The 25,546-nt window shown below is 37.1% G+C and overlaps 3 protein-coding genes across 4 annotated transcripts in view; 1 reads left to right on the top strand and 2 right to left on the bottom strand.

Moving 5' to 3' along the window:
- Positions 1-25,546, bottom strand: part of LOC125236406 (ras-like protein family member 10B) — a 71,246-nt gene that overhangs the window by 29,746 nt on the left and 15,954 nt on the right. The window lies entirely within an intron of this gene.
- LOC125236409 (trypsin-1-like) lies at positions 15,677-23,422 on the bottom strand. 2 transcript variants are annotated; one of them, XM_048143199.1, is made up of 5 exons: positions 23,349-23,422; positions 22,317-22,484; positions 21,497-21,731; positions 20,271-20,405; positions 15,677-15,828 (listed from the first exon to the last, which is right to left on the bottom strand). In XM_048143199.1, exons 1-5 carry the CDS (start codon positions 23,357-23,359, stop codon positions 15,679-15,681), a joined length of 699 nt encoding a protein of 232 aa, XP_047999156.1. In that variant the 5' UTR covers positions 23,360-23,422; the 3' UTR covers positions 15,677-15,678. The 2 variants fall into 2 exon arrangements, with proteins under 2 accessions (XP_047999156.1, XP_047999157.1); XM_048143200.1 differs by having other exon boundaries at positions 22,317-22,478; positions 23,349-23,393.
- Positions 17,932-19,945, top strand: LOC125236407. Its single transcript, XM_048143198.1, has 2 exons — positions 17,932-18,663; positions 18,823-19,945. Exons 1-2 carry the CDS (start codon positions 18,163-18,165, stop codon positions 19,039-19,041), a joined length of 720 nt encoding a protein of 239 aa, XP_047999155.1. The 5' UTR covers positions 17,932-18,162; the 3' UTR covers positions 19,042-19,945.

Here is a 25,546-nt window from a genome sequence, read left to right as displayed (position 1 = left end):
TTTGTTATTTGTGATGTAGGTCTTTACAGACGCCATCATGTGTTATATAGACTATCCTTAAGAGGATTGGTCTGTTTTTGTTATTTGTGATGTAGGTCTTTACAGACGCCATCATGTGTTATATAGACTATCCTTAAGAGGATTGGTCTGTTTCTGTTATTTGTGATGTAGGTCTTTAGAGACGCCATCATGTGTTATATAGACTATCCTTAAGAGGATTGGTCTGTTTCTGTTATTTGTGATGTAGGTCTTTAGAGACGCCATCATGTGTTATATAGACTATCCTTAAGAGGATTGGTCTGTTTCTGTTATTTGTAATGTAGGTCTTTAGAGACGCCATCATGTGTTATATAGACTATCCTTGCGAGGTTAGTTCTGTTCTGGTATTTGTGGTGCAGGTCTTTGGAGACGGACCATCATGTGTTATATAGACTATCCTTGCGAGGTTAGTTCTGTTCTGGTATTTGTGGTGCAGGTCTTTGGAGACGGGCCATCATGTGTTATATAGACTATCCTTGCGAGGTTAGTTCTGTTTCTGGTATTTGTGATGCAGGTCTTTGGAGACGGACCATCATGTGTTATATAGACTATCCTTGCGAGGTTAGTTCTGTTCTGGTATTTGTGGTGCAGGTCTTTGGAGACGGGCCATCATGTGTTATATAGACTATCCTTGCGAGGTTAGTTCTGTTTCTGGTATTTGTGATGCAGGTCTTTGGAGACGGACCATCATGTGTTATATAGACTATCCTTGCGAGGTTAGTTCTGTTCTGGTATTTGTGGTGCAGGTCTTTGGAGACGGACCATCATGTGTTATATAGACTATCCTTGCGAGGTTAGTTCTGTTCTGGTATTTGTGGTGCAGGTCTTTGGAGACGGGCCATCATGTGTTATATAGACTATCCTTGCGAGGTTCGTTCTGTTTCTGGTATTTGTGATGCAGGTCTTTGGAGACGGACCATCATGTGTTATATAGACTATCCTTGCGAGGTTAGTTCTGTTCTGGTATTTGTGGTGCAGGTCTTTGGAGACGGGCCATCATGTGTTATATAGACTATCCTTGCGAGGTTAGTTCTGTTTCTGGTATTTGTGATGCAGGTCTTTGGAGACGGACCATCATGTGTTATATAGTCTATCTTTAAGAGGTTAGCTTGAGACCTTGTTTGTCAAAAGCATGTTTTATGACCTTAAAAAGTAGTGATCTCAAGGTTACCTTGAAAGGGTTGCTTGCACTAATGCTTTCCAGAGGTTGCTGGTGGAATTACGGTTTCCAGTAGAGTGCATGCTACAGGCTGCGCGACAACCTTGTCATGAAGGGCCAACGTCTGCGGTCGTTGCGCCGCCAGCCTCGAAAGCAGCCGTATCACCGTGGCTTGCGTATGAAGCTTTGATATGGTAATGTTTGTTATCTTATAGCAAAATTGGTGGCTAGTACACATTGATTATTACCTTTTATTAATTTTATCATGTTGATAGATAAATAATTAGCAGTTGTTAAAGGTCCTGCCAAGGAGCAGCCATGTATTCTGCTTAATATATTTTCATAAAAAAAAGATTACATGACAATATTTTCTAATATCTTCATTGTCATTGTTTATTACTAAATTATTTTACGGCTATGTAAGCCGGATCTGTAATTGAGAGCATCGACTATGCCAATTGTACATTAATTTCTCGTAACCTTATCATGTTACTTGAACGACAGTTGTGTTGTACTGATTCTATCACCTACTGGCTTAGTTCCAAGGAAAAATTATCACGTTCTCGTTACATTAAGGAACTTAGTATTTCCCATGTATGTTACAGAGCTTTTTAATAAGAGCTTTCTTGCTGCTTGCTGTGTTAGAAGGCGGCTATGCTCACGCATGGAGTGTGTCATGTTCACCTCTCACGAGTTTGATGTACGCGTTGTTGCGCGTGCGGGGAGCTTCACAGCCTACAGTGACGGAGCCAACTGTGAGTTTGTTCCATGTATTTGCTATTTAAACGACGCCAATCATCATTATTATATTGAGCGGTTGGTTAGTTTGGAATGCACCGCTCACGTAAGTCTTAACTTAAGGCATAAATGGCATAATACTTACCTGAAAATAAATGAAATGTATTGATGGGTGAAGTTATTTACAAGCAAATATTAGATGGTGTTTTGTACACCAGTAATTACCTGCCCGCCGCTAGATGTCATCTATTTTACATAATTAATTTGACTAATATATAGTATCGATCATGGCGGTAAAACATGTACTTTTCGTACCATCGCACCTTAATAGTTTTAAAGCCTTACTGGCTGTGGAGTTGTTAAATAATGACCTGACTTACTTGTACTAGGCTAGTCTGGTCATGCAATCTTGAGTTTAGTTATGTCATTACTATGATTCGACTATAAAATGAGACCAATTACATATCTTGGTGTAAGTTAGTCAAACTACACCGGCCGTTTCCAACGGTACTCGAGTTAATCACTTCAAAGGACCAGGGCCTGGGTGTATAGCTGGAGTATACAAAGTTCTTGTTCACTCCGCAGAAAAGAAAAGAACAAATGAACAGATGAAGTCTACCGCCACCAGTTGGAGGCGCAGCCTGCTTCGGCTGCGTTGACTGCGGCAGTCATCAGTAGCAGCATGGATAGCAGAGACTTTCGGGACGAAAGGTCAAGGTCAGAATGGTCGAGTATAAGGACATCACTAGTCGAACGTCCCCTTCACTAGCATCGCTGTCAAAAAATGGCGGCAGACGGACTCAGAGCGTCACTTGAAGATAGCTTGTCATTGAACTTGTATTTTGAGATTCCGTTTAATAAACTGTATAATTAATAGTGGTATCCTGGTGTTTTTACTCTAACACTTCTATACACCCTGTTTTTATTGAATTCCGTTAACTTCAAGGGAAGGTTATTTAGATCAAATACAATACAATTAATTTATCCAAAAAACTAGCGTCTAACTATTAGGGTTACCAAGTTATTAAAAAATAAAAATAATTACTGAACACGTGTGTGACAACCTTTACCACTGCCTAATGTTATTTGTTTTGACATGTGCCGTTAATCACTTGACACTAACTTGAATGCCTTGAATCCTTAAGGGTCTCTCACATTGATTAATTCATTTATTATGTATGAAAACGATGAAAACATTTTTATACGAATTTAACTTTACTAAAAGTGTTGAGTGGTTCCTGATAATGAACATAACAACGTGTCAAACTTAACGGAAAACAAAAAAAAACACGGTGTATAATATCGCTAATCGCGACAGAGCCAGACTGCGTTTCGTTCGCCACGTAGCGTCTACGATCGTCACTTCGGCTGACGCCGTGGCTGGTGGGCGACCGTCGCGCGATGTTCGCGCGACGGCGATGCGACGCATACGAAATCAAACCTTATCGATACGGAAGTAGACGATGCGATGAGACGCGACGGCGACGGTCGCGCAACGGTCGCGCGACCGTCGCCCACGCAAGACACGGCGTAAGCCGGCAACCATTTTGTATTTCTGTTATTAATTCGAGAAATACGCCGTCGTAAAATTCATCAAACAAGAATAAAATTGCTGGATCTCTCATTCCCCGTTTTCAATTTGTATTCAGGAGGTGTGATTGCTATAAAACAAATAATAGCGAACTTGAGCCGTTAATTAAATTCAGTTATCCGCTTTTAATATAACTCAAGCTTGATAAGCAGATTTTATATTATTGTTCTTTGTTTCTGAAAACGTGGCATAAAGGAAATTTGTATTTTTTTTCTCAAATGGAGGCCAAATACCTGATTCTCATTTTTGGGTTCGTTCAGCTAATAATCACTGATTAATTCTTAGGTGGGATAAAAACCTAAATATCGGGTAGCTAATATTTATTTGTACGGAGAGAAAAATATGTAAAGACTTCATAATTTTTGAAATTCCTTGAAAAAATGTTAGTCAGTTTAAGGAGTATATAGCATACAGTTAAATTATTTGCTTTTGTTACAGGCCCAATAGCTAAAATAGTCACCAAAATTGGTGACGGCCGTATGTAGTACAGTTAACCATTTGGAACCCTAGGCCACTGTAGAACTATGTCATAGTGACGTTATAAATAAGATTGTAAGAAATCTCTTACTGCTTGTCATTTTGACATAGTTGTAGAATGGCCTAGGGTTTCAATTGGTTGACTGTACCTACTTCTAACTCGATGAAATCGTGGAGCGAGCCATGCCTGTTATTGACACTGATTAATCCATAATCCATACTAATATTATAAATGGGAAAGTGTGTGTGTCTGTTTGTTTATCCGTCTTTCACGGCAAAACGGAGCGACGAATTGACGTGATTTTTTAGGTGGAGATAGTTGAAGGGATGGAGAGTGACATAGGATACTTTTTGTCTCTTTCTAACGCGAGCGAATCCGCGGGCAAAAGCTAGTATCATATATGATAAAGATGACCCCCTTTTCAGTGTCACTTAGTCACTGGTAGAACAATAGATCTAGCCACCAGATCCTCTGGGATTAATAGGGGATGTACAGAACAATGGAATTAAATGGGTCCGGCCAACCCTTTGTAAATTTAGACTTACCGCACCTCTCATTGTTATATGCTTTGATTTCATAATAGTGCTATTAATAATTATAAAGACGTTTACTGAAAAATAGAACACCGTTATTGTAATTTTTTTTAAGCTGAGTTTACAAACATAATCAAACCATTCGTTTCGTAGTTTCACGAATGACCATACAGATTGTTTTTGTATAGCGTTCTTCTTGCATTCTTTGTTTGTATGTATGTATGTATGTGTCCGGGTAATTTTGTCAGTTAGATAGAGAAAAGGATGGTACGGCCGTGCCGCTTTTTTGGTCTACTTGGCGGGGGCACTACCGTGCCTCCAAATGAAAACCATTTCCGATTGTCATTAAGCCTATAAGCAAAGAGGATCGAGTATTATAGAGAGTTACTGTTAAAGTAAAATGTGTAATCACTGTGCATAGACTGCCATCTCACGACACAAGCTTAAAATTTTTGAACCTCAGTTTTGACAATTTGACCCATATTCTTAGCTTGATATGTGTTAAATAAAATGTCAAATATTAATGTTAGCGCCATTTAGCCGAGCGTCCCCCAAAGGTGTATCGCCATCTGGGTCATCGTACCTTTTTCTCAAAGACATATTATTATGTAACTCCGTATAGACAGCTAAAGTCTAAGAAAAAAGCGAACCTCAAAACCATACAGAAGAAGGTACGGTGACCTAGATGGCGATACACCTTTGGGGGATGCTCGGCTAGATGGCGCTAATATTAATATTTGACATTTTATCACATATCAAGCTAAGAATATGGACCAAATTGTCAAAACTGAGGTTCAAAAGTTTTAAGCCTGTGTCGAGAGATGGCAGTCTATGCACTGTGATTACACATTTTACTTTGACAGTAACTCTATATAATACTCAATACTCTTTGCTTTTTCTGTATGGTTTTGAGGTACGTTTTTTTCTTACATTTTATCTGTCTATACGGAGTTACATATGTCTTTGGCATTAGTAAGCATGTAACATAATGTGTACGCTAACGTGAAGTTGAGTAACACTAACAACATAAATATTGTACTATAAAGCTGATCTGATAATAGATACAGAAGGTGCCCTTAGGAACTGATTAATCAACTGTGAAAATGATCTCATAAGTATTCGTTGTCTGTGAAAAAAATACTATCAGCTGCAAAAGTGCATGGAGAAATTATGAATGAATTCAATGATAAATTTGCCATGTACTTTTGCAGCTGATAGTACGTACTGTCAAGTCAACGATATAAGCTTTTATAACGTTTTTGGCAAACAACTTACTTCTACCTCTGTGTTTAGTCTTGATAAAAACCGACTCGTGTACTCCCTAAAGGATGATTTTTCAAATAATACGGGAAAGGATACACGATATTACACTTTCACGTGTAATTCGTATCCTGACATCCTTAATTTAAGACACGTGCGTGGAACGGCGGGATACGTATACAGATTGAATAAATAAAAATGTGATGTTATGAAACTTTGCATGGAACAAAAACAATTTTTTTGTAGGTATATCTACGTAAGATTGTGATATTTTTTACAATTTTTTCAACTTTAACCCTTTTTTCCACCTACCTCTTAAATATACACAGTGACACAAATAAACCTAGACATGTGCTTTGCAAACAAAAAGAACAGTCATAAATCCAGTTTAAGCTTTGTAAAGTTGGCAAACCATTTGCAATGGATACAAAACTCTAAACATTTTCCATTGATGTAATTTCTGTGCATGAAATGTTGTTTAAAGCTGCTGAATTATGTTATTATTTGTCGAAGTTAAACATTTTCACCATTTTAGTGAAAAAAACCCCGCATTTTAGTAAACCCCGGTCGGCAAAAAATAATTAAAAAAATAAATAATATAATTATGATTCTAGGAAAACTTTACTATCAACTATTTGATTTACTCGAATTTCACAAAATGGATGAGCAGATTTTTTCTGGTTAGCGGTCAGAAAAAGATCAAAAAGAGTTCCTTGCTGACTACAAAACTCAAGGCTTAAATTTTCCAAGAGTCTAATCCCTGAGCCAATATGACATATTTAAGTTGGATGAAGGTTTTAAATGTACCATCAAAAAATGCCATGTGCTGGTCCTTGGGTGACTTTAATACGGTGACCAGATGAAGTTTAATTTTAGGGACAGTTTAATGTTATATTTTTGTCTTAATTTTCAGAGATTGTTTTTTAAAACTTATACAAATATTTTTATTTGTATACCTTACCTAGAATAGGTACTGATTACCACAAAAAATAAGAAAACAATTCTAATAAAAATTGGCATGTTCCCGAAAAACCGGAAGAACTGGTCAATATATTGACGTTGCTTTCATCCCCGATTATGAGTCAGGCGAGACTTGAAAAGAACCGTCAAAATGTGGTCGGATTAAAAAACCAGAGATTCTTTTAGCCGGGAAATAAATCCATTTTGACGACCGGTCTGGCACAGTCGGTTAGTGACCCTGCCTGCTCAGTCGGTAGTGACCCTGCCTGGGTTCGAATCCCGGTAAGGGCATTTATTTGTGTGATGAGCACTGATATTTGTTCCTGATCATGGATTTTTCTATGTATATAAGTATGTATTTATCTATTTAAGTAGGTCGCTTAGCACCCATAGTACAAGCGTTAAAGTTGATCAGTGTAAAGTATCCCCAATATTTATTTATTTATTTATTTTTAATAAATCGTATTTTCAGACGGTTAATATTAAATCAGGAAAAATCAAGCTTCCATCAAATATTTCGAAGTTGTAAACAAAGATAGACAGGCAGACAGTTTTAAGTTAAAACTGAAGACATATCTCTAACAGGATAATGATCACGTTATTTTACAGGTCATTATTGATTTGACAGGGAACATCGAATATCTGAACCGAATATAATAGGTGGGACCAAGGCACATCGTCTCTGCTGGCTTGGCCATCTCGTAAGAATGTGTGAGGATCGGGCAGTCACGAGGGCCTATTTGGGTCGTCCAACTGGACGCCGTCCTGTATGTCGTCCTAAAATCGTTGGGTGGATAGACTGGAGGCAGATCTCCATGAACTCGGCGTCAGCGAAAGCTGGCGTGGTAACGCTCTGGCCCCGTAGCCGAATGGCATTTCTTCGACGCCAAACGAAAGCGATACGCCGCTGGCTCTGTCGCGCCAATACGCAAGCGCGATAGAGATAGATATCTACTAGCGCTTCGTTTCGTGAGCGTTTCGTGAGCGATTGTGCCATTCGGCTAGCCACCCTGGACAGAGCAAAGTGGCGTTCTCTTGTGTGAGAACCAAGACTCACTCCAACAAAATTACTGTTCTCTCTTATAATAGCTAAGTATAAATGTTGATATTGTATTATTCTTATCATGTTTTTTGACATGTTCTTAAAACTCACTTATAGCTCGTCTCATAAACACACGTATTTTAATTTAATGTCTTTCATTTCATTATGTAGGTGTTCCGTAACCTAAAAGCAAAAGGACACCATGACACCTTGCTCCTGATCGCGTGCTGCTTACCGCCTTCATTTGCTATTCGTAACGAAAAGGGTTTACAGAACATTTATCTCATTTTAGATGAAAGCAAACAAACATTAACAGGCCCTCTCGCTCCATCAACATTTCACTGCTTCGGGTAGATAATTAATTCTAATTAGTAACACATTTTAAATAAAGGTACAGGGTACTTCTTCAATGTCAGAATATTTTCCGTGGGATAAACATGTAGGAATAATTAGAAGAGGTATTCCTTAGGGGTCTACACGGAAAAACCCCGGCCAAGTGCGAGTTCTACTCGCGTTGTAAGGGTTCCGTACACTACAAAAAGGGCTTACGCGCCTCCTTTTTAGTAGGAACTTAAGTCATTTTTGCGAATAATCGATATTTTGAACAAAACGAAACAGAAATGAGTTTATATGTAATATTCAAACGCGCTCAAACAATTTCAAGAGATTTGGTTACTCCTTGCAGCGGCGGTGAGTGAAATTCGTAATTTGAGTTTTTTTCTTTTAAGTCCGACTTACGCTTTACTATTAGAAATCTACATTTCTAATAGATTTTCCTGTAATCTATAGATTCAATTGTATTTTTTTGAAAAAAGGGGGGGGATAGTCATTTTTTGCCTATTTTCTTAAATAACTTGAAAATTACCTTACTAATTTTTTTTTGAAATACTTATAAAAACCTCTTTCATTTGATATGTAACACAATATAGTTCTAGAAACTTTGATTTTTAATTTTCACTTTTACCCCCCAAAAGTGGCCCCTATAATTAAATTTTCTTAATTTAAATTACATTTCCGTCTTTGGGTCACAGGTTTACATATGCGTGCCAAATTTCAAGTTAATCGGTTCAGTAGTTTCGGAGAAAATTGGCTGTGACGACGGACAGACAGACGCACGAGTGATCCTATAAGGGTTCCGTTTTTCTTTTTGAGGTACGGAACCCTAAAAAGGGAAAAATGTATCTGTCTTTGTCTTATGACGCCTTGAATATATTTTTATAAGTCAACGAAATTATACGAATCAGGAAAATAACATTTTTATTTTTCATTGCATTAAATTATCGCGCATATTCTCGCATAGTCTTATACTTTCTTTATTTTTTTTTAAATCATCATTCATTTAAGAGTAGGACTTCATAAAGCAACCTTCATATAGTACCGTTCTTCTGCCTTGATTCTTCTCTTTGGGTCTTGATCGCCCTCCGTGGTCCTCCCTTTTGCGTCCTTGCTACTTCTTTGTAAGACTTTTTTTATAATGCCTGTGCCAGACGGCAGACAACCACCGTTTCTGCAAGATGACTTTGGCAGAAAAACAGTGGTTTTAAGCCATGTAGCCAAGCGGTTGGAACCAACTTTTGCATGACCTTTAAACGCCCTTGGTAGCGAGGCTTGCTCTGCCAACCATTTTGCAGACCAGAGGTAACCAGTCGAAGGACAGTCGCTCAGCCGCACGCTCCGAGAGCAGTCTTGCGCGCGCGCACGCAGGAAGGATGGTCAACGCACGCGATATTATTGGAAATTTTGAATATCGTCGAAATCGAGCAGAATCATCAAATTTCAAAGAGTCGTTCCGTCAGCCGACTTTATCCAAATACTTTTCTTTTATGTTTTCTTTTTCTCAGTTGCATCACAAGAGAGCAAAACAAACACCAACTTTTTCAAATTTCGATAAACAAGGAATCTTGGCGTTTCTATAGGATTTTCACGCACGTTCGCCCAGCACATGCGCGATGCGGTACAAAAACACTGAAGTTTTGGACTTGTTGTAAACCATGTAGCCAGCCGCGCTTTTACGTCGCTTCTGCCAAGGTCATCTTGCAGAAACGGTGGTTGTCTGCCATCTGGCACAGGCTTAAATATTTACCAGCTCTTAATTAAGTAGTGACAGAATCTCACTTGATCGCATTAACGACAACTTTTATTATGTGTTTCGCAGTTGCAAAAATCCTAATTACAGACAACATAAAATTTAATCTTATTCTCTCCTACATGAAGTGCTAAATATAACAGCAAAAGGGGGTTTACTGATAGCATCTACCCTTATCTAACGTGGAGTCACGTTCGGGGGAGTAATTAACGATCCTATTACACCGTACGAGCTCATTAAGGTATAGGCGGCTTGGAGAGCGTTTTACTTCATAATACGTTGTATACACCTTGGGCTCTAATAACCTGAGAGATTTAAAGTCACGATTCTAGGGTCTGAGAGGCAATTTGAGTAAATAAAGTTACATATATACACGGTGTTTCCGGTATCACTCAAAACCTCAGACACCCCAACTGATTTTTATTTTTTTTAACTCATCTAGAGTATTCATCTTTTAATCTGATCGTTACTTTTTTTTTTATTGAATTTTTAATTTTCTGTACAGCTCTACTTGATTTTTAGCTCTACACTCAATAAAGTAATTGCTAACTACCATCATAAACCATAACACTATTTATTTGTGTACGTTACTGCAACGACATAAGGTTTACCAATAGACAGCTAAGATGTCACTGTAAAACACTTTAAAGCTTTGTCACAGTAAACTTCAAATTGGACAGGTAATCGCAGTAAGCAAATAAACTCAATATTCAAAATGACAAGGTTGTAATTAGGTACGAGTTCAATTTGTTATGACTTATGATAAACATTAAGATTAAACTGACAAACAACGTCAAACTAGTAGCGGAAAAAAAATCGTCCAAGTAACCAGCCAGTATTAATACCCCTAAATACTGAAAAAAGGTAAACAACCTCTTAGCAATGCGATATACACAATGTTGTATTACGAGTACAATAGAATGGGCACGTAAAAAATAATTAATAATACTAATTTAAATAAAAATATTACCCCCATCAAGATATAGCTCAATCGATTCTACTCTCGATTCTGAACAAACTGTTTTCAGGTTTTTAGTGTTAAGTGAAACACGGTGTAGATTGTAGTACAAAAACTCATAATTTAAAAGATATAGTTTTTTTTTTTTTAGTATGAATAGGTAGACGTTTGACCACGATCACACCTGATGGTAAGTGATGATGCGGTCTACGGTGGATCACGCTTACCTATTTAACATGACGACCGGTCTGGCCTAGCGGGTAGTGACCCTGCCTGCTAAGCCGCGGTCCCGGGTTCGAATCCCGGTAAGGGCATTTATTTGTGTGATGAACACAGATATTTGTTCCTTAGTCATGGATGTTTTCATGTATATAATAATATATATCGTATCGTTGTCTGAGTACCCACAACACAAGCCTTCTTGCGCTTACCGTGGAACTCAGTCAATCTGTGTATGGATGTCCTATAATATTTGTTTATTTAACATAAACCTCCGGTTGAAACTGACGACGCACTTACTGCATGATTGGTAGCATGTTTATCTTTACTTAAAGATTTTAATATAGAAGCTCTTTAGAAATTCTTAGCCCAATATATCGATATAAGTAATTAGGTTACAGACTTTAATTACAAATACACCGTGTTTTTTCTTGCTAACTATGAAAACAATTGTTTGTCAAATTTAACAAAACTCAATGAGCCTGTCGGCGGCCAACGGCTTGTCGAATTTAACAGAAAAACCGGCCAAGAGCGTGTCGGGCCACGCTCAGTGTAGGGTTCCGTAGTTTTCCGTATTTTTCTCAAAAACTACTAAACCTATCATGTTCAAAACAATTTTCCTAGAAAGTCTTTATAAAGTTCTACTTTTGTGATTTTTTTCATATTTTTCAAACATATGGTTCAAAAGTTAGAGGGGGGGGACGCACTTTTTTTTCCTTTAGGAGAAGGATTTACGAAAATATTAATATTATCAAAAAACGGTCTTAGTAAACCCTTATTCATTTTTTAATACCTATCCAACAATATATCACACGTTGTGGTTGGAATGAAAAAAAATATCAGCCCCCACTTTACATGTAGGGGGGTACCCTAATAAAACATTTTTTTTCATTTTTTATTTTTGCACTTTGTTGGCGTGATTGATATACATATTGGTACCAAATTTCAGCTTTCTAGTGCTAACGGTTACTGAGATTATCCGCGGACGGACGGACGGACGGACGGACGGACAGACAGACATGGCGAAACTATAAGGGTTCCTAGTTGACTACGGAACCCTAAAAAGCACGGTGTATTAGTGTATTTCATCTTTTGGATTCATGGTGGCATTCGGATATCGTGCATTTCGCTCGTGCTTGTCCGTAGCTCTATTGGAGTGAGCTAGACGCACGGTGGCTGAATGACACCTTCCGTATAATATGTTGGAAAAAGTACAATTTTCATTAGGCGTAATTATGTAGTACGAGGAAAGGATTAATTTTAATTATAGTCAACAGGTAACGGTGACTGCTTTCAACTTCTACGTACTTCTTTATGTAGGATTAAATAAAAAGACACTGCAAGTGACTGAATATTTTTATTTATTTTACATAAGGTACAGCAGGGCAAATTCCCAGTGGGGGACAAATGTGACTGATACAGTTTTTCCATGTTTTACAATATTTGCATTATTAAATAGAGTGTCCACCGGTTATGTACGAGCCCCAATGCAAATGATATCGTCTAGTATGAAAAAAATATTATGTCCTAACTTCGACCTCAAAATTCAGGATGAATTAGATGATTAGTAGAACATGTAACATAAAAACAAGAGAGCTTATAATGCATATTTTATTTATTCAAAACATAAATTAACAATTTTCCTCACTAGTAAACAAAAAAACATAATTTCACCAAATGTAACACTCGCAAAAATGTTCGTCTTCAGCGTAGCCGATGCAGAAAAGAACAACTACCACTTGGTGGCGTCACCTTTTGCATCTAAAACGGCCTTAATTCTGAGCGGCATTGTATCTACCAACTGTCTATACTCCTCAGGGGTTATTCCATTCCAGACACCCACAAGTTTCTCCTTAAAATCAGCTTTGGATTTAGAAGGATCTTTTCGCAACTTTTTCTTCATTTACCACTACAAAGTTTTTATGGGAGACAAGTCTGGACTGCTGGATGGCCATGATATGGTAGGAATTTGTTTTTGTTTCAGCCACTCCATCGTTGTCTTGCCAGTATGACATAAGGCACCATCTCGTTGAAAAGTAAATCCATTTATATACTTGAACTTTCTTATAGACGGTAGTGAACTCTATTCCAAGATGCTTTTGTATTTCTCTGCATTGACGGTTCCATCTATAAATTGCAGACATCCCACACCCTGTGCCGACATACAGCCCCAAATCATTTAAAGATGCTGGAAACTACACCTTGCGTTCAAGACAGTCTTTGTGAAATGCATCTCCTTTATCTTGAATTACTTTACTTCGTTCATCGCCAACTATGACCTCAAATTTGGATTTGTCGCTCCATATTATTTTTCGCCACTGATCGGCAGTCCAGTTTCTGTACTTTTGTGCAAATTTCAACCTGTTAGTTTTCTGCTTTTGAGTAAGTAATGGTTTCTGTTTAGCGGTGTGAAAACCGAAGCCCATTATTTTCATTACTGTCTTTCAGGTATCGACTGAAATGTTTATTTTGATCGCGTCATGCCATAGTTAGGTAAGTTCTCCTGCTCTTGCATGACGATTTTTCCTGATGATGCTCCTCAAAATCCTGTTTTCTCTTTGGCAGTTATTCTTCGACGGCCAGATTTATTTAAACAGGAGACGGTTCCGTGTTTTAGTTGATGCTGGATGATTGTATGCGCCGTAGATCTTGGCAAAAAAAGGTCTTTGGATATTTTGGAACGTAGATTTGCCGCTATTGTTACTGGAAATTATAATTTTCCTCACTGATTCAGGCACCGACTTACCTCTTGCTATTTTGGTATAAAAATGTTGTAGAATAATTATATTTTTTACAGAATTTACCTTTTTATGTAGCCGTATATCATATCAGACGACTTATAATATTATTAATTCAATTTAAAATATTATTGTATAATATTAATCTTACTAAACTATTTTTATTTAAAATAGACGACCTATTATGCCTCAAATATGAACTAGGCGTATTTTTTTGCTTTAGATATGTTATTTTTATGATATGATTATATTAAAACATATAACATTAGGGCATTTTGTACGGCGCAAGATTAAACTAGTTTTAATGGCTTAGTGTGTCGTGTATTCTATTTATCATCAAAGTCAATCTGGGTTTAAATACCAGTTTCGGAAATAAATATCGCACGTTGAAGTGTGACTAGACGATATCTTTTGCATTGGGGCTCGTATATGGTAGGCGTGTTCAGTGGATACATGTAGAACTCAACATCATAGTGTAATAATGGAAAAATGGACCAGTTACAATTGTCCCCAGTCAAGATTTGCCCCGCTGTACCTTAATTGTAAATGAAATACGTATTCTGACATTTCTGATTCATAGTTTTTTGTATTGGGCCGTCAACTGAGTCTCTACAATACTTTTTTAAGACTTTACAAATCGAAACTTTAAAGCGTTGATTACGGTTCGTTACAACCAAATTTTATAATTCTTAGAATGTCGCAATGTTAAAACTATGTTAAAATTACAAAAAGACAAATTTTCAGTACCTACATAAAATTCCAAAATGACATTGGCCTATTACATCCAATATCCGAAATGTATAGTTTCCTAATAACTAAAATTCAAAATGACACTTTCTCAGAATATCTAAAATTTTATGTACAGTGTGTGCATTATATTCCTTGCACTGTGTTTTATTATTAACTTTAGTATTCATTAAGTTAATTAATGCTATTTATAAAAAAACTGTAAAAATACACTTTTGACGGATACTGCATTTTAGGCATTTTGAGAAAGTGAAGTTTTGGTTTTAAGTTCATTTGACTTTTAGACATTTTGGGAATATAAATAAATAAATATTATAGGACATTCTTACACAGATTGACTGAGGCCCAGGGTAAGCTCAAGAAGGCTTGTGTTGTGGGTACTCGGACAACGATATATTATATAATATATAATACTTATAAATACTTATATACGTAGAAAACATCCATGACTCAGGAACAAGTATCTGTGTTCACACAAATAAATGCCCTTACCGGAATTCGAACCCGGGACCGCGGCGTAGCAGGCAGGGTCACTACCGACTGCGCCAGACCGGTCGTCAGTGGTACACTGAGAGAAATTTGCATTGTGAATTTAACAAGTTCGACTTGTTGCGGTTTATCCGTTTGAATCAGCCAAACGTTTGTTTAAAACAATATGTGTCAGGTTGTTTTTATAAAATCGACTTGTTGATTCAAATATATTGCCGATTCAAATGACAAGTAGCTTGTTGTTTGAACCAAAGAGCACGTAGGCGCTATTTTAACCAAAAAACTTGTTGAACGAACATGAAAACTGGTTGTATTTTCTCTCAGTGTAATATGGTAATTTGAGAAGTAGGTTGAAGTCACTTCAAGTTGTAGACATTATGAGACTAGTCTGTTTTGGCATTGCGACGTTTTAGGAATATGATATTATAATAAAAGGTTGCAACGAACCGTAAATTAATACCGCGACTGTTACGACATGTTGCATGGAGTCTAGCCACCGCGAGCACTCATGCCTGAGGACGGGTCTAATAACGTGAGTACAACCGTATATCGATAAAATATTTGAATATTTCTCACGAAAGTTTAACGTTTAGAGGCATTGTTTCTTTTGTGGATGTTCTTTCATACGTTTCTTCAATAATTTAAGGGTATTGTCTGATAACTTGGTCGATCCATTGTTTATAAGAGCTGATTCTGGCGAAACGCGAGGGCTGGTATTTACAATCGTTTGGTATAACAGCCAACACTCCAACTAGAATGTTGTCAACGGTCAGGGCACCACCGACGTCTCCCTGCAAAGAAATGTATAGTTAAATAATTATTTATCAGTACCTAGAGGTAGATATTTTTCTGGCATGAACGTTAAGTTGTTAGTGCTTGACAAAATAAAAACATCGACAATCCTTTTATCGATAAAGCCTTACATGAGGTTATTAATTACCCCTAATAATAATGTCTAAAATCTGGAATAATCATGTAAAAAATTATGTAAACTATTAAATTTTAATAATAAATATTTTTTAATTAATGTTATATATACATACATTCAATGCTATATTCCCTAAACGGGGTAGGCAGAGCCCATGAAACTACTCAAGATTCACGCCACGGCAAAAATTAATGGATTAATTATAATAATTAAATGTTATAATGTAAGTTATCGATGAACTAAATATCGGTAGGAAGTCACTAGTGTCACTTCGTTCGTGCCAGAAAAATATCTAGATAGATTTATCAGTTTGTGTACTACTTTAAAGTCAGGTCAACATGGTCTCTCATTTCACATACATGTATGTGTACAAGTATCGTGAGTCACGACTTCATTGAGTGTTTATTTAATACAGCTACAAATAAAAGGATCTATGCATATATCGGGAAAGTAACACCTATTAAGAGACAGATTGTCACTTGAATTTGCATAGTGAATAAATGGAACATGCCATAAAATCGTAACTTATGTGACTCTTGCTGCGGATTGACCCTTCACAAAACAGACCACTTTTTACCTAATTTGAATTATTGATAGGGATTTAGCATAATATTATAAAATTTTATTCGTATAACAGTAGTACATAATAATAAAAACAATAAAATAGGTCCTTAAATAAAACTACAAACTAAAACTAAAATCTAAACTTAAAAATAAACAATAAATTAATTATAAAAAAATATAATTTTTAATTTTTTTTAGCATAATTAAAATAGAAACATTTTCGACTAGAATCAAGAATTCGTTTGTTTTATAACATTTTTTTCTGAGTATACATTTTTGATACATTTTTTTCTGAGTATACACTTGTACTGCGATCTGTCTGAGTTCAATAACTCTCAGCAATGAAAACTACTTCAATTTGTGACTCACAACACAAGTTCAATGACATAAAAGTTCAAGGTTTTTTTCAGTTAAAATATTTCGTGTTAGTTTTCGTTCTTGTGACCTTTGAACGTTCCATCCGTTTCCATAGTTTTATTTCATGTTTTTATTAATTTTAGATTTTTTTTAACTATACATACATAGTATAACCACTTCTCGAACTAGTGCGTATAAAAACACCACCTGTACTGATGTCAGGTCGAAACTTCGGAGGCTCATCTGTACTGAAAAACGTCGTACGATACACGTGCGAAAAGGAAATTCGTAACTCGTAGTCGTAAATTTATCGCCACTCGTTTTGAACTTCCTTTTTATCGTAATGTACGTACGATACGATCGTCGTACGATACACGTGCGAAAAGGAAGGTAGGTGGCGCTGCCGTCACGTCAGCATACACTCCGCGTATTTAATAAATTTAAAAATAGTAATATCAACATTAAGTACTAGAAAGTGATTGAAATGTGTAGTATACATAACAACTCTTAGGCATAAGTGTTATCTCGCCGTAACTAACTAATATTAGAAATGGGATATTATTAACCGCACAGCAAAAAAATAATCGCACATCAATTTATCGTCATCAATAATATACTTCTGTACATCAAATTAATTACTTCACTGCAAATAAACTAAACGATTAACAAAACTAGTAAGTACTGCAGATTATTCCAAAATACACATCAGCACGACATTACTTTTTTCCTCTATTGAAAGACAATTAAATTTCTTTACTAACAAAAATACAACAATCTTATCAAAAATACTAATTGCACAGCAAATTTACCCGTCTTCATGACAAACTATTTAATTCGATGAGCAAACATCCTAATAAGTACCTCTAACCATGCTCATCATTTTTGTCTTATTTTTTAAGTAGTCGCGTTCAGCAAATATAATAATTTTTAAGGAGCAGAACAAATTCACTGAAAATGTTTTTGCGCGCTTTTTTGACACAAGATCCATGCAGATTAAAGCGAGCAAGGGAGATAGTACTACTAAGCCGCACCGTGCCGGGAGTTAACCGTAGGACTCGCGCGTAAGAGTGAAATAGAAATATTTTGTCAGTGTCTAGGTGTTACGCACGCAGTCATCGAGCTTTTGTTATCATTCGAAGTTGCGTTGAGCTGGCGTTTCGGAGTGTTAACCTAAAAACTTATACTTACCTACATATTACTATTTAATGCAATTAGTGTGCATTTGACTTAAAGTTTTGCGAAAGTTAATTTAATCTGAAAGCTAATATATGAAACCATGGAATTACACGCTTCAATACCTTCATCAAGTAACACAAATGAACTACAAACTTATGTTCCCGCGTATTGTTCGGACAGTGAACCGGAGCTGCAAGAGGAGGAACCAACTACAAAGAAAAGAAGACAAGCTGGACTAGACTGGATTTTCGACAAAAAGTTTCAAAGTGTTGACGAAGCAAAGCAGTTTCTTCGTGCGGAAAAAACTTGGTCTGTTAAATTTACTCACACGAAGGAAGAAGGTATTAAACAGTATTACCGTTGCAATAAAGTGAAGCTCCGCGGTACTCAGTGTGCAGCACAGATTTACTTGCTTTTTGAGTCAAACTCCGATGCTGTCTTTATGTACCGCACTGGTTGCGATCATGATCATGAAAATATTGGAAACAAAAGTGATTATGGCATATCCCAAGAGACAAAAGACGAAATTAATAAGTTATACGCTTTACATGTAAAGCCACAATCTATTTTAAAACGCCTGAGTGAAATTGAAAATATGAAAGTCTTTAGTGTTCTTTACATATCCCGCACCTTTTTTTGGTCTTCTCTGTTTGGCCTAAAGGTTGACTGGTAGAGAATGCCATGTAGCATTAAGTTCGCCTTTTGTAACTGTATATTTTTACTGTGCAATAAAGTTTAAATAAATAAATAAATAAATAAAGTTCCCTCAAAAAGACAATTAAATAATTACCTTTCTGACCACCGCCGAGCTATTTATGGCCCTTCTACTATTAGTCTAGGAGAACTAGAACAATGGCTAATAAATAAATCCCAAATACCTGAGGATGATAACGAACCGTATGTGGTTTCATTTCATACCACGTATACGAGGGCGAAAATGCGAGTTTTCGTTTTGCGATCGCAACAAAGTCTTTGTTAAAATTAGGTACTCTTGCCACCAACTTGCATGCAGATGCCACGTACAAACTAATTTGGCAAGGATTTCCTGTATTAATAGTTGGCACAACTGATAAGGGAAAGCGATTCCATCCTCTTTGTATGGCGGTTACCACTACGGAGCGAAAAGAAGATTTTGTTATGCTTTTTGATGCAATCAATAAAGCCGTATTTTCCCTCTACGAAATAAATATCAAACCTAAAGCACTTATTTGCGACGCAGCGAAAAGCATTCAAAATGCGTTTCTAGAAGTTTTTGGAGTGGAAGAGCCTACTATTAAAATGTGCTGGGAACATGCAAAAACCAATATGCAAAAATATGTAGAGAAATTAGTTGACAAAAAAAAAACAGAAAGACATGCTGAATGACATTGACTTGCTCCACTCGGCAACTTGCTCTACTGTGTTCCACAGAGCATTAACTGCGTTTATAAGCAAACACGCAGAAAACGTCAACTTTATAAAATATTTCAAACAAGAATGGATTGACTTGAATCCAAATTGGTTTTTAGGCTCAGGGGAAGGATCGCCATCAACCAACAATGGGCTTGAGTCGTTTAATAGATGTATTAAAGATACGCATACCTTGAGAGAAAGGCTTCCTCTGTCACGTTTTCTGACCATCGCAACCAATATGGTTAAAGAATGGTCGCAAGACCATAAAACGGAAACGTTCCTCACGGTTCCTCCGTTAGCGCTACAAGATTGGACGTTCGCATATCAATGGGCAAAAAGCGAGAGGACCGTGAAAATCATAGAATCGGACTCCAGCTCGCGCCTAAATAGATATATAGTGGCCAGTTCCACCGCGAAAAACAGTCACTTTGACTTGAATCAAGAATGTGAAAATTGGGAAACATTTGACGGGTCTCTATTGGTTCCCATAATTTTTTTAGTCCAATTTTTACAATCCATAATGTTGTTAGTCATAATTTTTAATAGTCATATTATCATTAGTCATAAACTTGAATGTCAAAATTGGAGGTCAGATTTTTGCAAGTCATCATTATTGTTAGTCATAAACATTGTTTGGCATAATAATCAAATTGCATTTTGTATTATGGATACATACATACATATTTTTAACTATACCTACATATTTTCGTTTTGTAACAATTTTTACGTGTGAAATTGTTATGCAATTTATTTTTGTAACCACAGTAATCATGTCAGTTGGTGTTTAAATAAAAATAACTATATTTTCATACTTACATAGCACCCGTTATGTTCCTGGTCTCCAGCGCAGAGTTGAAGGTCGTCCAAGCGTTTGTCCTCCTTTTTACACCAGTCAACATCAGAAATGGGGATCTCTCCCTGACGAAGTTCTTTTAGTGAAGACACATCGTTCTAAAACATTATTAAATGACGTTTAATCGGGAACGAACACCATAAACAGGGCAGGTCCGGGTTAGACCAGACCAAACAGGAGAGGGCGGGATGAACTAGATGCATTCTACCCAAAATGACGGGAAAATGCTGACATCAGGGTCAGTGGGACACTAAAAGATGCTAAAAAACGTTTAATTACTTGAACAGAGGTGACCATTTGAGTTTGGTCTGCACCTGCAGCTATTCAGATTCAAAGCGATAAATTTTTGAGAGATCTAAACTAAGAAATTAGTTTAGTTATCTAAATCAATTTTATAGTTATGTTTATTTCTCACAGAAAGAGGGGAATACTTTATAAGTCCTGTATTTTAGACACTGTTTTACCTTCATTTTGTATGACATTTTGTAAAATATAAAAGCATTATTCCATATAAAATTGTTAACGTTTTAATTAACACAAGTCAAATTATATTCTATTGAAAATATTTCAACTTGTGCTGTCTTAAAGTAGTCACACTACTATATATATAAATTAAAACCGAAATAAATTACACATATGAGAGAAATAGTGACCAAGGCCTCCAGTGCCTGAGACTGGAATCGAACCAGCGTACCCTGCAATCGCGGCAGATGCCTGTTTCCGCTCGGCCACCCAGGTCACAGCTGCTGAGGTCGAAATTATCTCTCATATGAGCAATCTATACAAGGACTCGTAGCGCCCTCTGACCATCCCTCGGGTAGAACGGTATGGTTCGATTCCAGCCTCAGGCACTGGAGACCTTGGTCACTTTTTCTTTCATATATGTAATTCATTTCGGTTTAAATTGTTAACGTTTTGTTTGGGAATCCGATACATATTGTTATAACCTAACCACAAAATTAAAATAAAATAAAAATTCCGACCGCGACATAGTGGGCCGAACTAAGAACACTCCCGACTAACTCAGCTTTCAGACAAAAAACTAAATCAAAATCGGTTCATCCGTTCGGGAGCTACGATGCCACAGACAGACACACACACAGACAGGTAGACAAACAGACAGACAGACAGACACATACATACAGACAGACACGTCAAACTTATAACACCCCTTTAAAACTGCACTTACACTGTTCTCCGCACCAAATGCCGTTAAAGTTGCAACAGTGTCTCTAGACAATATAATGCTCCCGTCATTCATCTGTATCTTAGCGACCGTGTTACTGAATCTCAGCGGCTCCCGCAGTCTAATCAGACAAATACTTGGCTTCAGGTCCTTGGGGTACTTGATAATCTGGTCGATTATGACGGCGCGTCCTAACTGCTCTTTTCTGTTTGTGCCGACGAAGCAATAGAGGTCTTCCCTGTGAACATAATATTAGAAAACGATGAAGAATATCTACATACGAATTATAGATATGAATGAGAGACATCTACTTAAATAGCGGATTAATTTTAATACGCAAGCAAGACTATGACTGAACTATTTGAACGAGATGTAATAAAAAACGACACAATACATGTGTGTGAGCGATAGAAACGATAATCGCCGATAGTTCATAGATTTACTTGTTTTTGGTGGGACCAATGCCATAAAGAGGCAATTTTCATGAGAGTTGAAGTTTTTAATCATATTCAATTTGACAAAAACACGGTTGAAATATTTGCTATCGACGCAATGGATAAGATTCAGTTGGACAGATAAGTATTCAGCTGGCTGGTTATCCCGGTCGATTCTTACTTCAGAATTTTCCGCTCATTCATTACTTGTAAAACTTTGAGCCCCCCCACATCTAGCGTCTCGCGAGTCTAATGTCGGGCAAACTGCATGGCAAAACCTGTCGCGCCGACGCGGTGTCTTTTTCCATACAGTTGGCCCGACGTTACGCTCGCCAGACGCTGGATGTGGGGGGGGCCTAAGCGATTACAAAATCCATATTAATACTTACGTTCTCTGATTACAGCAGACCGAAGAGGTCAGGATATATTTTTCATCAACGATAACTCCGCCGCAAGGCGCGTCAGGTTGGGTGTACAATAAGGCCATGTAGGGAGCTTGCTCAACGTAGATGGCATTACCACCAGTAACGCCCACGTTCGCGTTTTGGAGCCTAGAACTGTTTGAGAAAATATATAAAACTACGAGTATCATGATCATGTCTTCATGATCCTCCTTGCGTTATCCCGGCATTTGCCACGGCACATGGGAGCCTGGGGTCCGCTTTGACAACTAATCCCAAGATTTGGCGTAGGCACTAGTTTTACGAAAGCTACTGCCATCTGACCTTCCAACCCGGAGGGTAACTAGGCCTTATTGGGATTAGTCCGGTTTCCTCACGATGTTATCCTTCACCGAAAAGCGACTGGCAAATATGAAATAACATTTCGTACATAAGTTCCGAAAAACTCATTGGTACGAGCCGGGGTTCGAACCCGCTTACCGCTAGGCCACCAGCGCTTTATGTCTTATTGACATTTATTATGAAAGATAAAATTGTTATTGTTTTACAAAGGGGGCAATGTTGTTGTTTAACTGCACTTGCCAATATTGAACCGCGAGCGTAGCGAGTCAGAATCTTGTGCATTGCGGTGATTTCAACTGTTTTGAGGCACATCGGTCTAACTTTTGGTTCCGAGTGAAACACATACTTTTTCACCACAGTTGGTGTGGTGAAAAAAATCAATGGAAAACATTCAAAACAACATGTTTTTTACAGAGTGCCCCAATATTGACATATTTTTTGTTTCTCCCGTTATTGTTAACAAATAATGGTAACAAAAATATCGGCAAGCTTGATTCCTGTATTTGGACCGAAAGCGCTCAAAAATTATATACATAGATAAAAATATAAAATTCTAATAAAAAAATTGTGACGTAATTTTTTTAATAGCTTAGGTATTTAAAAATAATAGATTTTGAGCTGAACCTTTATTTAAAGTAAGCATTTTTAAATTAAAATAATATTATGTAAGTTACTTACCAGAGCTCCATACTCCTTGACTTAACACACTGAAAATGACCACCACTGCCGCTAGCACCCGAACCATGGTGACAAAAAAAAAAGAAAGTGTCACCTAAAAAAATATCCTCGACTTTTATACTTGTCGAAAAACGCATGCTTATCACCTCTGATGATGATTGATAAAAATAATGAGAGGAAAAAACATTCAAATTATTTTTATAATTGAAAATTTAATCAGCTAGGTACCTAAAATAATCAAAATATTTCTAATATGTACATTTTATTTGAGTTTGCTAATTGGTAATGTAGAATAATTGGTAAATGATATTATTAATTTGATAAAACTTATTTTATTCTGTGTGCAAAATAAACTACAAAAGCTGTCATTGGGTCAGTTGGAAGTGGAAGACCTAAGCGAACTTTTCTCGACCAAATCGGGGATATACACCGTGTTTTTATTGAATTCCGTTAACTTCGGCATATAGTTAGGTCCATTATAGGAAACAGAATGGCATAGTTAGTTTTTTTAAAGCGTAATTTTTTTCATTAAAATCCCATACACCTGCGATAGATGTTATATCAATTGCTGTTAAGAAACAGGCTTTGTGTTCGATATGCGATTAACATGTCATAGTATTGACACTTACTTAGTGTGAGTTAATTGTAAAGCCCGTTTCTCAATAGAAATTGAAGATAACATCTATCGCAGGTGTATGTTTTTTAAGAAAATAATACAAATTTAAGAAAACAAACTATGCCATTCTGTTTCCTATAATGGACCTAACTATATGCCGAAGTTAACGGAATTCAATAAAAACACGGTGTATTGCAAAACGGCCATGTCAGAAAAACTCAAAACCGACGAGCATTGTATGAGGAGCGTTATGAAAGTGGGTGAAGCGAAAGTAGTTTGTCAGGATCGTAGGCATCGTAGCGAATTGAAATCCGTGATGCCGGCCTACCCCTCTGGGAAACAGGCCCCCTTCGGGTTGAATTCATGACATACTACCTTTTACCCGCGGCGTTGCTCGCGTTAGAAAGAGACAAAAATATGCCTATGTCTCTTTCCATCCCTTCAACTATCTCCACTAAAAAATCACGTCAATTCGTCGCTCCGTTTTGCCGTGAAAGACGGACAAACAAACTTTCCCATCTATAATATTAGTATGGATTTAGAGCCCGATTCTGATTTATCAAAACCACCAAAAACAAAATTAAAACCATGACTCCTTCTTATATCAGAATCAACTTCCAAGTTTTCCAACTCCTCCCGCAGTCCCATACTGCCACTTTTCCTAATTTTTCCTAAGTGACCACCTGCGTCCTCTTAATTGGAGCCGTGACATGGGTCGAGCTTAAGGATAGGGTAAATCACTTAAGACGCTACAGCAGCGAAAATGCTAAAATGGAAAGGAGTCCCTTTCAATTTGGGAATTCTAGTTTAATATACTAGTGTTATTAACTAGATTTATCGAAAAAAAAAATTGGCCTTTAAGAACAACTCAGTCACAGTATAATAAAGAGTAATACTATCGTACAGTATGGCCACTCAAGCTCCCCGCTGAAAGTTCCACCCACCCGCTCTCGGTTACCTCACAGTACCACCTGTCAAAAACGCGACTAGTCGACCTGTCATATCTCACTCTTACTCGCATGGTAGTTCACCTGCACGACCTTAGACTGTGTGTGTGTGCGTAGGAACGGTCCTCGTCTTTCATACATTTGATCGTCATTGTCCGAGGTGTGACTCAGTTAAAAGATACATACATAATACATACATACAATCACGCCTGTATCCCATGAAGGGGTAGGCAGAGCACATGAAACTACTAAAGTATCAGTGCCACTCTTGGCAAATAAGGGGTTGACAGAAAACGAAACTGTGACATTGCAGTGACAGGTTGCTGGCCTCTCGCCTACGCCACAATGTAACCCAGTTAAAAGATATTGCGAAAACATCTTTAAAATCGAAGTTCCGCTCTCGACTGTTTAAACTGAATCAATCGTAACGAAATTTGAGAATCAGAACGACAATGAAATAATCTGTGTCGGACCGTTTTTTTTTTGCTAATTGTTACCAATCTTGAGTATCACACCTTTTTTTGCGCCGTAATGAAAAAGGCCGTTTTTGGAAATTTTGATTGGCTCTTGCGTCTTTAAAAATAATAACCTAACCACAAAATTAAAATTTTGAAAAAACCCCCGACCACGACATA

This window comes from Leguminivora glycinivorella, chromosome 19 (genome assembly GCF_023078275.1).
Source record: "Leguminivora glycinivorella isolate SPB_JAAS2020 chromosome 19, LegGlyc_1.1, whole genome shotgun sequence".
Lineage (NCBI taxonomy): Eukaryota > Metazoa > Arthropoda > Insecta > Lepidoptera > Tortricidae > Leguminivora > Leguminivora glycinivorella.
This window is presented reverse-complemented; position numbering and strand designations above follow the sequence as displayed.